This window comes from Megalops cyprinoides, chromosome 22 (genome assembly GCF_013368585.1).
Source record: "Megalops cyprinoides isolate fMegCyp1 chromosome 22, fMegCyp1.pri, whole genome shotgun sequence".
Classification (NCBI taxonomy): domain Eukaryota; kingdom Metazoa; phylum Chordata; class Actinopteri; order Elopiformes; family Megalopidae; genus Megalops; species Megalops cyprinoides.
Window position 1 is genome coordinate 25,785,865 of NC_050604.1, and position 17,952 is coordinate 25,803,816.

The following is a 17,952-nucleotide window of genomic DNA, read 5'->3' on the forward strand; positions in this document are numbered from 1 at the left end:
CTGCTCCTGGTCTCTGTGGACTGGAGAGAGTAAGAGAGCCTGCACAGAGTGAAGGGAAAGAGTCATTCGACTGGGGCGCGTATTCCAGTTACATCATACCACACCAGACCGCACTGAACAGGGAGCTGTGAGACCCGCAGACAGAGACTGATTAAGGTGAGAATGCTGCATGTTCATTTTGACTACGTACCTGAGTACAGGAGAGGCTGAATGTGGAAAAAATGCATATGGGCTTTTCCACATTTTAGCTTTACCCTGTCCCTCATTCTATGATGTATGTGGAAGGATGGGTAAGAAAAAAAACAGGCTCACCTGGTTCTCTTCTCTACCTCTTTGATCTTTGCGACCTGAGAGATTCTGTTGAGCAAGGGCAGAGACGGTTATGGCCCATACATGTTTCAGAGTATATTTTATTTTGTTCCCGTTATGGCTATCTCATGAAAGTCCAACAGCAGCTGGACACAGTGTATGTATTCTCATTGTAGGTAGAGCAATACCTAACAAAGTGCATGTGAGTGTGTGTGTGTGTGTGTGTGAGTGTGTGTGTGGTAGTGTGTTTGTGTGTGTGGTAGTGTGTGTGTGTGGTAGTGTGTGTGTGTGTGTGTGTGTGTGTGTGTGTGTGTGGTAGTGTGTGTGTGTGTGAGTGAGTGTGTGTGGTAGTGTGTGTGTGGTAGTGTGAATGTGTGTGGTAGTGTGTGTGTGTGTGTGTCTGTTGGCAAAAGGGGGAGAAGTTTCATTCAGACAGTATTCTGGGTACATTTTGTGCTCTTTACTGTTTTGTGAAATCATTCTTAAGGTAGCAACATGTGCAAAGGCTGCAAATTTCCCTCAAAGGCATCTCCCATCTTTCCAGTTTATCCCATGATTACACCACAGAGTAAAAACATAACGCAGTAGCTCACCTGTTTCTCCACTCCGTCACTGCATTCCTCAGTATCTGGGAGATCTCGCTGTGGAGGGGAAGGAGGGTCGGGTTCATTAATGGCTCTTAATTCCACATTTTATTGAGGCCTCAAAGAGCAAAAACACAGGAAATACGTTCAGAACAGAAGTAACATTCAAAGTTTCACATTCAGAATTTTACTGTAATAAATTCATGAATAATTTATAAACAATCAATATATACATATAATGTAACTGTATTTCCAAATGCTCACTAAATTGTGTTCTGTATATTTCAAACATTCAGTGTAATGCAGACATTTTACCTAAGGACGGGGCTACACCATGGACCAACATTATAGCATTACTTTTGGCCCAAGAGCCAGTGATCACTAGCATCAGTAATGGGTATTACATCTTCCTTGCTAGGTTGACATGAGGGAATGGGTTAGTCAGACAGCCCTGTGCAGACTGAGCACTATACAGTCCTGTTTTGTCGGCTAAACGGGTGTGGCAGTTGTCCTTAGCCGAAACACTTACCCCGTCCCTCGGGAACAGGCACCCACAGCAACTCATCGCCCTGCTTCTGGGACGCCCCTAAAAGCCACTGGAGTGAGGAGACCACGGCCCCCTCAGCATGCTGAAGAAACTGCAGAAAACCACAGGTCAAAGCTCACTGCCTCCCAAACACAACATCGGGGCCACTACCCAGAGATATTTCACCACTAGGGAGACTGCACACTCTACACTCCCTCCTGCTCACTGCTGAAATTAATGAATTGAAGTCGGTGAACAGATGGATGATGTAGTCAAGCATTCTGTGCAACTTAAAAAAAAAGACAGGGAAAGAACGCTACAAGTATTCATTGAAAACTGGATGAAAGTCCTCTTACAGGCAGGGTTACTTTAACATGAACAATCAAACATTACCGAGCCACATTCACTTCCTACATTATTAGGAATTTACAAATTCCTAGGGCAGCAGTGTAGCATAGTGGTTGAGGAGCAGGACTTGTGACCGAAAGGTTGCTAGTTTGATTCCCAGCTGGGGCACTGCTGTTGTATCCTTAGGCAAGGTATTCAACCCACAATTGCCTCAGTAAATATCTAGCTGTATAAATGAGTAACGTTGATGTAAGTCGCTCTGGATAAGAGCGTCTGCTAAATGCCAGGAATGAATGAATGATACAAAGTGTGCCCCATAACTCTTCCTTTTGGGTAACTGTGGAGCATATTCTGCATGAAACATGTCCTGATGAACAGGGCTCTGAGAAGTGAAGGTACAGTGTCTGTCAGGCTGAGATGGGCACAAATACATCAACAAGTATCTTGTTACAAATTACAAATACTTGCTCATCAAATGTGTCAAAATAAAATACAAAATACTGGTGTGAGAAAATGTATTTAATTAAAATACAAGTAATTTGTAATTTGAAAATACAAAAATACATACAATTAAACTGACCCTCCACAGACATAGAAAACTCATTCATCAAAAATGTTATCCTCAAGAGGATGGCGCAAGCTATTTCGCTGACAGCAATGAAGATTAACCGCTATAAAAACGCCTAAATTTGGCTGTTAGAAATTAATTTTGTCCTTAGGAACAAAAGCAGCTAGCCTGATTTATCGCTAATGAAGTCTTGCGTATATGACTAACCACAAGATGCCACTGTCCCAGGCTGTCTGAGCAAGCCTGTGATGTTAGCTGGAATGCCACTAGCAAGCTAGCAAGTAATGCTGCGTTCAAGACAGCGTAGAACTAGTAAAAAACAACATCCGACTAGTAAAAAAATTAATTGAATGGTTGTCGAACTAGGAATTATCGGGCTTAGTTCACTTTTGTTTTTGTTTACTTCTTCCCCCACTGACGGCTTCCTACGGCTAACCTGTGTGTCCAACACAGAGCTACTATAACATCAGAAAAGAGCAAAATAATTAAAATACTGATTTTATTTAAGCGCTGTCCGTGTTCTCGCATACTATGCTAAATAGGCAGTGTCATTTTCTGTCTTTCCCGCTCAACGGCGGACCGGTTCGTGCTGCATTGCACTGTACGGCCATTCTTCTGCTAGCTGTAGCGTTCATATCCAGTCGTAACGGGTGAGCGGGAGGGACCCAGATGCAGAGGTCATTACAAAAAAACCCACACACAGAAGGTTTGCAAACAGAAAGAAGCTTTACTGAACAAGCAAGGCATTCGCACAGGAAGGCACAGCATGCAGGCAAGCTCAGGACCGAGCAGGGAACAATACAACAGACGGGGGTTTAAATACACCAAACGCTCGAAGACTAATTACAAACAGATGTGAACAATCAGGCAACGACGCACACAGAAGAGAGTCCCTCTGGTGGGGGCCGAGGGAACCAGCAGGCACCCGGGACAGACTGGCTGCCACGAGGACGTCCGCTCGTCACCGGAGGAAGCCGTGCACGTATTGTTAACTGTGAACACTGAGTATGTGGTGGAGAACTAACACGACTCCAAACAACGAATAAAACGCTGCATTTCCTGCGATGGTGACGAACGTGGAAAGCTTTACAAATTTTTCAGTTAATCTGGCACATTTCAAGCAAACCAGAGATTGTACAGTCTCTAGCGAAAGCAAACGCAAACAGTTTTAAATTAAAACAATAAGATACGTGATGTTTAACAAACCCTTTGTGCAGATCCAACTTCAAGTTCATTTTCAAACGATTTGTACTACTACACTATAACACTAGTTATCTGAAAACTTTACATTTTGTGGTCGCTAAGAGGTCGAGAATATTGCGTTCCGGTTACGATGGAAATGAATGCATATTTTTCACGAAGTCGTGAGCAAGCAAATAAACAACTTTACTGACAAAAGGGAAACTGTTCAACGGTGTTGTGTAGCTGCTTTGAGGGTAAATGAATTTTCTATGACAAAATCCTAAATCATATTGTATCCTAAACATGTTTAAATGGCTAATCATTCGGAGGTGGCGTGCTCCACTTGTAAACACTGGGGAAAGACAGCGTAAGCAGTATGAGATTTCTGGCGAACGGTTGCACGTGGACCGCTGAAAATTGGTATGCACATAGTTATACTAGTTCTAAGAAATTTGAGTTGCTGTTTTGGATTGTGTTTTAAGAATAAGAAGATTTCGTACACGCAGAACGGGCTAGGGGGCGCTTCTGCACGAACAGGTTTATGTGATGAATAAAACGGAGTTCATTCCGTTGCATGAACCTTAGCACTGCTCATGTCAAGACCAGTATGCGAAACTTTTAAAAACTTTTAAACAACTTTTTTAATCAGACTAGAAGTTATGTACTTTATATCAGTCTCCTTTCAGAACAGAGATCCTAGACACAGACTGTATGTTCACATTACTGCAAAAACCACAGTGACAGATGGTCTACCTCGCTCTAATTCGAGCCTCTTGGTTGCTACTAACTTCCTTCCTATCCTCACAGGCTTCCTATCTTCACAAAATATCTCTGCGTTGTGTGTGTGTGTGTGTGTTAAGCGGTCTCACCGGGCCTCTCAGACTGGGTCTTGGGGTCCGGCTTGCTCATGAGGTGCTGCTCTCTTCCCGTCTTCTGATTTCCTCTTCTCCACGGAGCAGAGGAGGGTAGGACGTGTGAGAAGGGTGTGGGTGCAGGCTCCACTGGTGAGACATGTCCTGTCAGTGGAGGTGGAAGCGACGTATCATGACGTGTATTTCCCGTGTTTTTTATTGGTTAGCCGTGTTCTGAGGCTTGAGACTGTCGGTTTGTCTCGCAATAGCTCATATTTTCAATGTTTTTAATCGGAGGTGAAGAGTTTTTGTGCTTATTTTTTATATATATAGCTTGACTATCCATGTCATGTGTCATGTAGTTGCTGGCTAGACATGAAGGATAGTCTCCATTGTTTCTATCGGTTAATTTGGGGAAAATGAGCATAGTCGGTAGCCTAGCAATGTTGCTTGCCTTATGCATTTGTAAGATCGTGTTGTTGCATTATTATTATTGTCATCGCTATTGTGCTTACAACTTCTTTCATTTTAAAACATCATCAGCCAACAAGCCGACTAACTGCGTGCTTAAAGTGATGCTTTGTATATGGTGCCGTTGTCAGTGTGCACAAATTACATTTTGATTAAATAAGACAAATTACATTTTGATTAAATAAGATTTTAAAGATTTAAATGTTTCCCCCTTTTCTGTATAAACACTACTCTGTTCTGTGACGTTTACGTTGTGAAATGTGTTGAATGACAGATGTATGATACAGCTGATACAGTGCATAAATACTATTACATTATTTGTTGATTTGTAGTAATCAACTCAACAATTACAGACTCAAGATTCACATTAATAGAAACTGTTCCTCCATGCAGTTTCCTCTTCACCGCAGATCAATTACCCTTTCAACGTCTGTTACATGGCGTTTCGTGAAAGTTGCTGTAATGCAGCATTGGTAATACCACTATTATTAATAACACAAATAACGAGAATATATGATATTATGACATTTTGAGAACACACGACATTTTTGTCATAGTATTTATTAAACATGAAACATTGTTAAACAAATATATTGAAACAAACAAAAAAAACTTAAAACAAACAGAATAACTAGTCATCTTTAAGTTGACTAAAAATAACAAGCTGGTAATAAATAGCTGGTAGCCAAGCGGTTGCAGCGGTAGTGTCACTCCCTGAAGACCTGGTTAACTAGCGTTGTTGCTAATAGGCTGGGGGCAATTCGCCTTTACCTCAGCTGGCAACGACGCTGGCCGTAGGGGGTCGGCAGTGAGCAGTGAGAACCCAGGTTCCACACTCGCTCGCTCGCTGACCCCCGTAACATCTAATTGAACACAACGCAAGATCCCACCCGTGACGTGTGTGTGTGTGTGTGTGTGTGTGTGTGTGCTTTGCCCAGTACAGTTAATGTGTGTGTGTCTGTGTCTCTGTGTTCTGCACAGGGCTGATAACAGCTCAGCTGCAGATGTAAACGTTTCAATGTGAGGCTCATGATATTTCAGTTTCTTGCTGAAATGTGCAGCAGCACCCTGCCAAGTTGGTCTGGGACTGTTGTGTACGCGTAGAAGGATTGACTGAGCACAGCCAACTTGCAGGTACTTACACACCATACCACGCACCACAAACCAAGCAGGGCTTGTAACTGAAAGGTTGCTGGTTAATTTCTGTTGTTGGGCAAAGCGCTTAATCTAGAATTCCCTCAATAAAGATCTAGGTGTATGAATGGATAACAAAAAAAAATTGTAACCTATGTAAGTTGCTCTAGATAAGAGTGTCTGCAAAAGAGCAATGATGTAATATGTTTAGACTGTGTTCTGTGTCAGACCGTGTAGTGACTTCCTGACTTTCACTGTCGTCAGCAGCGTACTACTGCAGGTATAAAGGGTTAATCTCTGACTCATAAAGGGAACCCAGGCAGGGTCAAATGAGTCATGCATGCAAATATAAAAGTATATTAAAAAATTAGGGTTAGGGTTAATTTCATGCCATCTAAGTGCACTAATATAGTGCATGTTGAGCATTCAGATTAATCCTGGTTGTTTTTAAACTGCTACAGTAGGAGAGGCAAGGAGTTAAGAGGAACTTCAGCACTTCCCAAGATAGTGAGCGAGTTGAATACTTAGTTTCAATTTAGTTTCAACCATGAGCATTGTATCCTGCCAAGTCTAGCTGTATGCACAACATGCTGAACAGGCCTAACTTTCCAGATTGGAGGTCAGGGGTCAGGAGTCAACAATGAATATCGCCCTCAGATTTAAGCATTCATGCTTTATTTTTCACTAAGGGAGTCCTCCATTGACAGATATTGCAGTAAAGGAAGTAGAGAAGTTCTTGGATTCTTATTCATTTTAAAGAACTCAGTCAAGTGTCTAACAAACATGCCCCGAAAGTAAGAACCATGTGACATCATCATTTCTTAGTTCCGTTTCGTGCAGGTGATAACAGAGAATGGCGGTTTACAGGAGTCATGCCAGCTGGCATGTGATGTCAGAGGGGTGTCACAAGAGAAATAAAAACGCTGATTACAAGCTTCCTCTACTCAGTGCTGAGGGCTCCTCTTTATTGGCTGCTGAATGGCCCATCGGATTAAGAGTCCTCAGAATGTACATCCTACCTTGGCATGGCCCCACCCACTCCTTGCGCGGGTGTGTGTGTAAATTAGAAATATTACGTTCAAAGTCTGTTTGCCTACTTGGAAGGCACCTCAGCACCGGAGGAGGAAAGTCAGAGATCTGGTAAGTTTTGCCGGAAATAAAAATGAAATAGAGCTACAAACTGAACTACTAAACCAGCTCAGCTTGAAAAACCAGGCAAACCCAGAATCTTCACCCTCTGAGAAAAGATGAATCGGCATTTTCACTCTGCTGGCTGTCTAACTGGAGCAGTGCAGGGGCCTATGCTCTGTGGACACTCAAGCAAATGTACAGTTTTGTTAGTTTTGGTTTGAATAAAGACTAAAGGACAGGAGTATGTTATGCAGGTTGTTGTAAGTTATGTAACTTTTATATACTTTGCTATATATGTTGGACCTGCTCTAGTTTTGGTTTCAGTTCAATAGGCAAATCAAGTGACTCAGCTCTCAACAAGAACTGTATGTATGAGAACACTAAAGAAGACAAGTGATAGGTGACTTTAAATTTAGGTACATACAACACTGTTATGTTGGTAAAGATTATATAATAATAAATAAGCAAAATTACTTCATTTAACTCAGAGATTATAGAGAAGTTAAACAAAAGCAGAATCAAGTGATGCAGCTGTTCAGCAGTAGATATAAGTGTGTGTTTTACTTTAAGATAAACTTTGCTTTTTATCTTTTTATAAGCACAAACATACCTCAGATATTTGTCACTGGGAACCTGTAAGATGACTCTGGGTAAATGTCAAGCACAAATGTTCAGATGAGATCAAATAACTAATCCAGCTACTGGGTGGAGCTCAGTTAGACTGACACCCAGCACACACATGGCCTATCCAGGACCAGGAGTGGGAATGTCAAGACACAGGCACGGACTCAAACACAGACCAGGAGAGTACAGGTTCCAAGAGGTTTATTAGGTAAATCGCAGGGCAAGGTCGTGGTGGCATAACAGGCAGGGTCAAAACCAGGAAGGCAGTCCGAGGCAGAAACAAACAAGGAGCAGGGATCAAAGACAGGAGCAGGCTGGGTCAAAACCGGGCAGGCAGGCAGATCAGGCAACCAGGGCAGGACAGCAGGCAAGGACGAGGTAGGAAGTCAGGCAGAAGTCAACACAGGATCAATAATACGGGTAACAAGGCAGGTATGTAACAGAGAAAACACTGAGATGAAATGGCAACAAGACAGAGACAAGCAGGGAATATAAAGGGCTGGGCTGCCGAGAAGATGGGATGCATGTGGGCAGGCAGGCAGGTGGACGTGATCTGGAAATCAGGTGGGCGGGGACAGGGCGGAGAGCAGGGCAGGGCTGGAACACATGGGGACTGGAAACAAAAGCACATGGACATCACTGATAGACAAGGAGAACAAGTAAGTGTAATATACCATGTATGTTATATCACTATTCAGGTCCTGCCAAAAGTTAATTTGTGCACACTGACAAAAACCAAGTGTAGTATGATACAACACTCCCCAGAATACAAATTCATAATACACCATATATTCCACATAAAATTAACATCAAATGCAAGAAGTAGCCAGTGTTACGGGGTGGGGATAGAAGTGGAACCGAGATGCAGTCTGAAGAGGTGGGTCTTCAGTCTGCGTCGGAAGATGGCCAGTGATCCCGCTGTCCTCACGCCCGTGGGGAGTTTTCCACCACCGAGGGACCATTACAGACAGGGATCTTGTTTGAGAACATGGTCATGGACAAATTACCCACAATGCTCATGCACAGCATTCTTCTGCTTACCACCAGCAAGTTTCAGTTCAGTAACTCCAGTAGAAAACAGTACTCTTTAACGAGACCAGGTAGGAGTGGTGAAATATCTCTGGGTAGTGGCCCCGATGTTGCGTTTGGGAGGCAGTGACCTTTGACCTGTGGTTTTCTGCAGTTTCTTCAGCATGTTGAGGGGGCCGTGGTCTCCTCACTCCAGCAGCTTTTAGGGGCGTCCCAGAAGCAGGGTGATGAGTTGCTGTGGGTGCCTGTTCCCGAGGGACGGGGTGAGTGTTGTGGCTAAGGACACCTGCCACACCCGTTTTACCAACAAAACAGGACTGCACTGTCGGTATAGGTTCAGTCTGCGCAGGGCTGTCCTGGACACTGCCTGACGTGTGTGAGCATGTCTGTTTTCAATAGTCACAGTTTCATAAGGTTATGGTCCCTCCTATGTGGGTTTCATTTGTGTTTAAAACACATTTTCCTGGGTTGGCAAGATCAGACACACAAACGGAATATGAACTGACATGTAAATGTGGCATAAACCATCTCTCTCCCTGCGCAGGAGATTTCTCCAGATCTCAGAGATAATCGAGGTGGAGAAGAGAACCAGGTGAGCCTGTTTTTTTTCTTCCTCATCTTTCCACACACATCATAGAATGAGGGAGAGGGTAAAGCTAAAATGTGGAAAAGCTCATATGCATTTTTTCCACATTCAGCCTCTCCTGTACTCCGGTATGTAGTCAAAGTGAACATGCAGCATTCTCACCTTAATCAGTCTCTGTCTGCGGGTCTCACAGCTCCCTGTTCAGTGCGGTCTGGTGCGGTATGATGTAACTGGAATACGCGCCCCAGTCGAATGACTCTTTCCCTTCACTCTGTGCAGGCTCTCTTACTCTCTCCAGTCCACAGAGACCACGAGCAGATGCAGGTGGGTGCACTTCATGGTTTTTACTTCAGTTTGTCAAACACTGTGATCAGTAATGACTCCGGTCTTCCCTGTGGTCCCCAGACTTCCTCTGCACTGTGGCTTGCTCCTCCTGAGTGGTACTTGTGGGGCAGAGCTGTAGTCTGGATGGGATCTATTCAAGCCTTAGAGTTTTACAAAAAGGATGCACTCATTTCTGGACACTGTGCTGTGTGCAGTCTGTACTGGCCTCTGGATCTGCATCTAGGGCCTCTGAAAAATCATTAGCAGTTGACCTAACAGTTATTTCCTTTTGTATAACTCTCATGGGAACTTGAAATCAGTTCAATGTGTCTTTAAAATGTTTTGTATTGAGGGTTTTGTCTGTAAAAGGAGTTTTATCATCTCAAAGAGCCATCCCTGTTGTATTTTAATGGAATGGTTTCCTGTGTACAGTGTTTGACATCTTCATTTGTGCATCTGTAAATGTTGACCCCACTACAGCCTTGTCCATTTTCCCACTATTTTAGGGTTTTTTTTTAACTACTTTTAGTTTTGTTCTGAATGAAAAACCTTTACGTGAAGCAGAGAACCCTTAGTTAGTCATTCTGCTCCAAGATGATACCACCATAATCCAGAACTTTTGATGTGTTGGCTACCTGTCAACATGTGTACACGTGTATTATATTTTCATGGGTCAATGTGTATAAATAGGAATGCTTATTCATTAATAGGGAAAGTATAACTGAAAGGACTCTAAGCTCAGGGTGGTTATTTTCCAGGGGACCCAGGGGAAAGATGTCCCCTCTCTGCCCCTAGACTGTCTGGACAACATCAGCAGCAATGATCTGAAGCGGTTCCAGTCCCACCTGCGTCAAGGTGTGCCGGGATATAAGCCCATTCTATGGAAACACCTGGAAAGAGCAGACAGGACTGACACTGTGAACACCATGTTGGAGCACTATCCTGCCGACAGTGCTCTGACGGTCACACTGCACATCCTGAGGGAGATGAACCTGAACAATGAGGCTCTGACACTGGCCAGGAAAATGGGGAGAGGTAAGGCTGTCTCTCTGTCTCTGTCTCTGAGAGAGAGTGGGGAGCAGTAAGCCTGTTTCTCTGTCTCTGAGAGAGAGAGTGAGGAGCGGTAAGCCTGTTTCTCTGTCTCTGAGAGAGAGAGTGAGGAGCAGTAAGCCTGTTTCTCTGTCTCTGAGAGAGTGGGGAGAGGTAAGGCTGTCTCTCCGATTCTGTAGGTGGATGTGACCCTTGCAGACAGACAGCTTTTTTTTCTCTCTCCCCTGACGCTCTTGTTGTCCCCTCCCTCTGTAGAACTGTCCATGGGGGGTCCAAGGCCCAGAGTGACCCCCCCACCTCCTGCAGGACCAATCCAAGGGGGCACCACTGATAGGGAACCACACCGTGCTGGACCATCTGGAGGGGACACCACTGACAGTGAACTACGCCGTGCTGGACCATCTGGAGGGGACACCACTGACAGGGAGGGCAGTGTGGCTGGTAAGATGGCACAGAATCGCCTCATTGGCACACAGTGAGGTTTATGTTAGGTTAAAATGTTCATTAAGTACATGCAGTATTCAAAAGCACATAAGCAGTTTTTGTGTGTTTTTTGTCTGCGCTGCATACCTTACAAAATGCACATTCCCTTGTACCAACAGCGTGTATTCTTAAAATTTCTCAAAGGCATGCTTATATCACCAGCAACAAGCAGCAATACACTTGCAAAATGTAGTCACCAGTCACCAGAATGTCAGAATAGTTACAGAGTACTGGTTAAGTGTGTATATTCTGTTAGAAACACTAGTACTGCATCAGTACCCAGATACACATGTTACACAGAGGTTACTTACAACATGTGACATAGTGCTGTGTCCCTACTTCTGTAAAAATAAAAAAAAAGAGTATGGAAGACAAGTCTTTGCTAGCTGTCCCCGAAAAGATCTTAATCCCCCTCATTCATGGCTCATGGCTCCCCATATATGTTCCTAAAAGTTCAAAATGCTCTGTATAGTGCCATAAATTGGTATGAAGACCTTCTTTGGCAGTGTGACTGATAAGATCAACACAACATTTGTTTAGCATTAGGGAAAAGGAAAAACCATGGCACACATCATCAGATCAGGAGACAGGGGGAAACAGGACATCTATCATATCGTAACACATGAGAAATAAGAGTCCTCCTATGTTACATTATTCTCATTTAGTAGACACTCCCATCCAGAGAGACTTACATGGGTTACAGTCACCTTATGCTTGCAAGAGATACTATACATTTGTCATCTACAAAGATAGGAGTCTTTGTCTATCCCTGCCACTAAATATTTAAAATTTTGTCTATGCATTCCAGATGAACTCCTCCAGATAACTAAAAAGGACCTTCAAACAAAGTTCAAGAATAAATATGAAGGCATATCTGAGGGCATTGCCAGGTGGGGGAACCGAATTCAGCTAACACACATCTTTACAGACATCTACATCACAGAGGGAGAGAGTGAGGAGGTCAACACTGAACACGAGGTGAGACAGATTGAGGCCTTATCAAAGACATCAGCCACGCAGGAGACTGAGATTGGATACAATGACATTTTCAATGCCCTGCCAGGCCAGGAGCTGAGAGTCAGAGCAGTGCTGATGAAGGGATTTGCTGGCATTGGCAAAACGGTCTCTGTGCAGAAGTTCATTCTTGATTGGGCTGAAGGTAAAGCGAACGAGGACATTAGCCTGATATTTCCTCTCCCGTTCCGAGAGCTCAATCTGATGAAGGAGAGGTTCAGCCTGCTGGGGCTCATTCAGCACTACCACCCAGAGATGAAGGGCCGCGAGAGCATCGACTTGAACAACAGGACGGTTCTGTTCATCTTTGATGGTCTGGACGAGTGTCGACTCCCCTTAGACTTCCAAAGCAATGGGAGCTGCTATGATGTAACGGAGTCAACATCGGTGGACGTGTTGCTGACAAACCTCATCAAGGGGAATCTGCTTCCCTCTGCCCTCCTCTGGATCACCACCCGACCAGCAGCAGCCAATCAGATCCCCCCTGAGTGCATCCACAGGATGACAGAGGTGCGGGGTTTTAAAGACCAACAGAAGGAGGAGTACTTCCTGAAGAGATTCAGTGATGAGAAACTGGCCAACAGAATTATCTCACACGTGAAGTCATCCAGGAGTCTCTACATCATGTGTCACATACCAGTCTTCTGCTGGATTTCAGCCACTGTTCTTGAGAGAATGTTGGGCAAACCAGAGCAGAAAGAAATCCCTAAGACTCTCACCGAAATGTACACCCACTTTCTGTTGACTCAAACACATATAAGGGACCAGAAGTTTCAGAAGAATTCAAAAGAAATCTCTGACTTGGATATGAAAATCATTCATAAATTAGGGAAGCTGGCTTTTCAAAACCTGGAAAAGAACAATCTGATATTTGACTGGGATGACCTGAGGAAATGTGATATTAATGATGCTGACATACATGAAGCTCTGGTGTGTTTTGGAGTGTGCACAGAAATCCCCAAAGAGCACTCTGGGTTGTGTCAGAAGAGGATGTACTGCTTCGTGCACCTGAGCGTTCAGGAATATTTTGCCGCTTTGTACGCATTTCAGCTCTGTGCAGCACAGAATGTAAACCCACTGCACCAGGAGGAGGACCAGGCTGAACACGAGCCTTCATCAGAGGAAGAAGAGGACTTCTCTCAAAGTTACGAGCAGGTGGAGGAAACGGAAGAGTGGACGGGTGAGGTGGCCAGCGCCCCCTTAGCTGAGCTGCACAGGAGTGCAGTGGACCAGGCCTTGCAGAGTCACACTGGGCACCTGGACCTTTTTCTCCGTTTCCTCCTCGGCATCTCTCTGGACTCCAATCAAGATCTTCTGAAGGGGCTACTGACACAGACAGGAAGCAGCTCACAGAGCATCAAGGAAACGGTCAGATACATCAAGGATAAGATCAGGAAGAACCCCTCACCAGAGAGGACTATCAATCTATTCCACTGCCTTAGCGAGCTGCAAGACCGTTCTTTGGTGGAGGATATCCAAAGATACCTGGAATCAAACAGTCTCTCTGAGCAAAAGCTGACCCCAGATCAGTGCTCAGCGCTGGCCTATGTGCTGCTTATGTCAGAGGAGAAGCTGGAGCTTTTGGATTTGAAGATGTATAACACCACCCCAGCTGGTCGCCACAGGCTGCTGCCAGTGGTTAAATACTGCGAGAAAGCGCAGTGAGTTTGATCATGAGCTGAGAGAGCTCGCATCACACAGACTGAAGCCAACACCATAATTATTTATGCTTTTACCAGTCTCCATCACAAAGGTTCAAATTACATAAATAATTTTTACATAGCTTTGTTTTTACTGTCTGTTAATGTAGCATCATATACTAAAATATTTTAGGTTATTCTAGGCGCTGGGTATAGAACTTCATTAAGACCTAGATCAGTGTTGACATAGTGGTCTGCAGCAGGCACAGTGACATCTATAGGAGAAATATTAAAATGCAGCCTTGAGCAAAGGTTTTTAATGTTGTAGTACTTATTCTGTCCAGCTGATGGAGTTAATGGGTTACCAGTGATGTCTTGGGTGGGAATAGGCTGATATCAGTGCCTGTTTCCGTTCAGCTTTTTCCGTTCAGGAGGTTCATACATGTGTGAAATGTAATGTAACAAGCCTTCTGTCTCCTCCTGCAGTCTGTACCGCTGTAATCTCACTGCAGAGTCCTGCGGGCCTGTTCTCTCGGCTCTCCATTCTCCAAACTCTCACCTGCGAGATCTGGACCTCAGCTTCAATGACCTGGAGGATTCTGGAGTGAAGCTGTTCTGCATGGAGCTGCAGAAGCCACAGCACAAACTGCGCTCCCTGAGGTGAGCAGATCCCAGGGAGACCCACAGAAAGAACCCCTTATAAGGGATAGCTACAAACAGCTAATATGTGAAAATAGCATGTAGGACAGCAGGCTCATGCAGTGCCCGTGTTTGTGTGGTCTCGGTTTTCTCTGCAGACTGGTTTGCTGTAAGCTGACAGGGCTGACCTGTGACCTGCTGGCCTCTGCTCTGCAGTCTGCCGATGCTCGGCTGAAAGAGCTGGATCTCAGCTGCAACAGCCTGGGAGATGCAGGAGTGAAACAGCTCTGTGCCGGAGCCCTGAATCAGCTTTCTGAGCTGGAGACGCTGGGGTGAGCCTGACACCCAACACTGCTCTACCTTTTGCTTTCAGTCTGAGGGTTATTGCCTTTTGATGGGTGTTTTTCTGTTCGGCCATCATCATTATGAGGTTCAGTAACAGCATTTGGCTACTAGGGGTCAATATTGACTTGGCAGTTGGGGGTCTTTGATCTCTGATTGCACTTGTAAGTACAGTATATTATGCCCTGTGATTTTATAACTGTATTCTACATACGTTTGGGGTAGATACATACTGATATGTGACCTGTATATACTGTGTCATACTGTGTATACTGTATAAAGACTGGAGTGAAGAAATCAGTCTACACACACACACAGTCATTCTTTTTTCCCAGGGTGAGAGTGTGAACAGTGAGATCTGAGTGTAAGCTCACAGAAGGCTGTGTGTGTGTGTAGAGTTGGCAGAAATCCTGTCTCTGCTTCTCTCCACAGGCTGAGGGAGTGTGACCTGACAGAGGGCTGCTGTGCTGACCTGGCCTCAGTCCTGCGTTCACCCAGCTCTGACCTGAGGGAGCTGGAGCTGAGGGACAACGATCTGCAGGACTGCGGAGTGAGAGCGCTCTCTGCTGGACTGGAGGACCCGCGCTGTAAACTGCAGAGGCTGGGGTGAGGAGCTGTAAAATAACAGTAACGACACCAAAAGGCCTAAATCAATTTACACACAACACGGTTGTATTTCCTGTCTGGTTATGTAGCCCCTTCCCTTCTTCAACATTTCAGAGCTCATCTCTCTCTGAGGGAAAACACTACACAGCTCATTCCTCAGTTTTTCAAAGTATATCCTCAAATGTCTCCCTCTCTCCACAGGCTGTCAGGCTGCCGAGTCACAGAGGAGGGCTGTGCTTCTCTGGCTGCAGCTCTGCGCTTGAACCCCTTTCACCTGAGGGAGCTGGATCTGAGCTACAATCACCCAGGGGACTCAGGAGAGAGAGCGCTCTCTGCTGGACTGGAGGGCCGCAGCTTTAAACTGCAGTGAGTACAGAGCAATCATTGAGTCAGTGATGCAGCGTGTGGGGTAGTGGTCAGAACTGTGGACTCTGAACCTAGGGGCCGTGTGACAAATCTCTTTGTGTCGTCCTGGAAAGAGGTGCTTGAATTGGTCCTTGGACATGTTGTTTGCTAACTATTACTGATTTACTGGCAGCTCTGCCACTGCCTGTACGCCGTACACCTCACCCTGAAGCTGTCCCCATCGGAACGAACTCAGTCACAGCCTGTCCCTGTGCTCTTCCTACAGGGTGGAGAACTGTGGAGAGGACAGGAACAGACCAGGCCTGTGGAAATGTGAGTCTTTGAGCATGAATGTGTATGTTTTATTGTGTATGAGTGTGTGCGTGTGTGTACAGTACACAGTATGTGAGTGTATATGTGTGTGTCTTTGAGTATATGTGAATGTGTATGTTTCATTGTGCATGTGTGGTACACCCCCCATAATTGTACTTTTTGTGTCCCCTCCAGGATTTTGTAGACTTTGTCTTGCAGTATTATTCATGCTGTTGCATTTGTTTAGCACTGGGTGGCAGTAGAAGTGGATGGATAACACTGCTTTAGCAAAGACTGTGACGTGTAGAAAACGAAACTGAAAGTAAGGGAGAGAACAGAGCGAGATGAAATGTCGGCGTGATGTGTACTTCTATGCTGTCACGGAAGAAACTTGTTTAGGTCATCGTTTTTATTCAAGCGTGCAACACATGAGTGTGTGTGAATGTGTGTGTGTGTCTGAGTATGCGTGATTTGGGTTATTCTTCCATGTCTTTAAGAGCAGGAGAGCAGATCAGGAATAAAAAGAGATGGGTCATTGCAGAATGTTCCATCAGCACCTGCATCAGTCAGGCTGTCAGCACTGGCTGTGTTGCACTGATTAATGTCCTTCCCCTTTGAGGAAAAAAGGCTCACACACAGGGTTCCAGCCTCAGTGCCACACCTCCCTCTTCCCCACAGATGCCTGTCACCTCACCCTCGACCCAAACACAGCCGCCAGGGAGCTGCGCCTGCTGGAGGGGGACAGGAAGGTGACACGATCGAAACAGGAGCAGCCATACCCCGATCACCCGGAGCGATTCGATTGGCCGCAGGTGCTGTGCAGGGAGGGCCTGTCGGGGGGACGCTCCTACTGGGAGGTGGAGTGGAGCGGGACGGAGGTCCAGGTGGGCGTGGCTTATAGGGAGATCAGCAGGAAGGGGCAGGGGGAGGAGTGCGTCCTGGGATGGAACGGCGCCTCCTGGAGTCTGAGTATTGGTGAGAAGTGCTCGGCCTGGCACAGCAACATCAGGACTGTCATTCGGCCTCCCGCACGCAGGATCCGCAGAGTGGGGGTGTACCTGGACCGGCCAGCCGGCGCCCTGTCCTTCTACAGCGTGTCCTCCGGTACCGCCACCCTCCTGCACACCTTCCACGCTGCGTTCACCGGGCCTCTCCACCCCGGGGTCTGGGTGCAGGAGTCCAGCGGCTCCGTGACGCTTTGCAGCATGGGATAAGCCCTCTGCGTCTTTTAGGAAAAAGACTTTTCACACCAAACATCGCCCTGTTTTATCTCTTCCAAAATTGTGATTCAGGAGGATATTGAGACATGTTTTGAGTTTATGCAACATTGCACTAAATACTTTACAAATATGAAACAGATAATATTGATGATAATGTTTTGCAGAAATATTGTCAGCAAGTTTTCACTCAGGAAATACCTCAACAAAAATGTTAACTTCTAACAGCACTCTCTGGTTGTCTGATGCAGCCACTAGATGGCGTAAAAAGCTTATTGCTGTGTCCCAAATAAAGCCCTCTTTGTCACTACGACTGTAACACCATTGCTTTAGTCCCCATCACTCTGAGTTACCATGAAAAATGTATTAAAGGGTACAAATTCTAAACTTAAGTCAATAACTGCTATTTTGCTCCATGTCACATGTTCCTGTTGAAGCCTTTTCCTGCTGTAACCGTCACTCACCTGTACTCACAGGGTTCAATAAACGTTGGCTTTTATCAGTTGTTTACCTGAAATAATATGCAGCAGGTGGTGGGGCGGAGTTACATACTGTTGTGAATTGGCTCACAAAGATGGTCTACATCAAACAAAACCTGCAATATAACAAGGCAAACACCTGTCGACCACAGTGCTAC

At 45.2% G+C, this 17,952-nt stretch overlaps 1 protein-coding gene across 1 annotated transcript; it reads left to right on the top strand.

Annotated features, from left to right (window-relative positions):
- The first annotated feature begins 9,625 nt into the window (after positions 1–9,625).
- LOC118769634 (NACHT, LRR and PYD domains-containing protein 3-like) lies at positions 9,626–17,353 on the top strand. The gene is made up of 10 exons (XM_036516842.1): positions 9,626–9,667; positions 10,426–10,702; positions 10,973–11,158; positions 12,009–13,875; positions 14,341–14,514; positions 14,652–14,825; positions 15,268–15,441; positions 15,643–15,807; positions 16,073–16,119; positions 16,777–17,353. Exons 1-10 carry the CDS (start codon positions 9,662–9,664, stop codon positions 17,310–17,312), a joined length of 3,606 nt encoding a protein of 1,201 aa, XP_036372735.1. The 5' UTR covers positions 9,626–9,661; the 3' UTR covers positions 17,313–17,353.
- The last annotated feature ends 599 nt before the right edge of the window (positions 17,354–17,952 follow it).

What these genes read in the sequence shown, in the direction of transcription:
- LOC118769634 (XM_036516842.1), top strand. An exon ending in GGCCAGGAAAATGGGGAGAG is followed by an intron (nt 10,703 to 10,972) that starts GTAAGGCTGTCT and finishes CTCCCTCTGTAG; the next exon opens with AACTGTCCATGGGGGGTCCA. An exon ending in TCTGAGCTGGAGACGCTGGG is followed by an intron (nt 14,826 to 15,267) that starts GTGAGCCTGACA and finishes TTCTCTCCACAG; the next exon opens with GCTGAGGGAGTGTGACCTGA.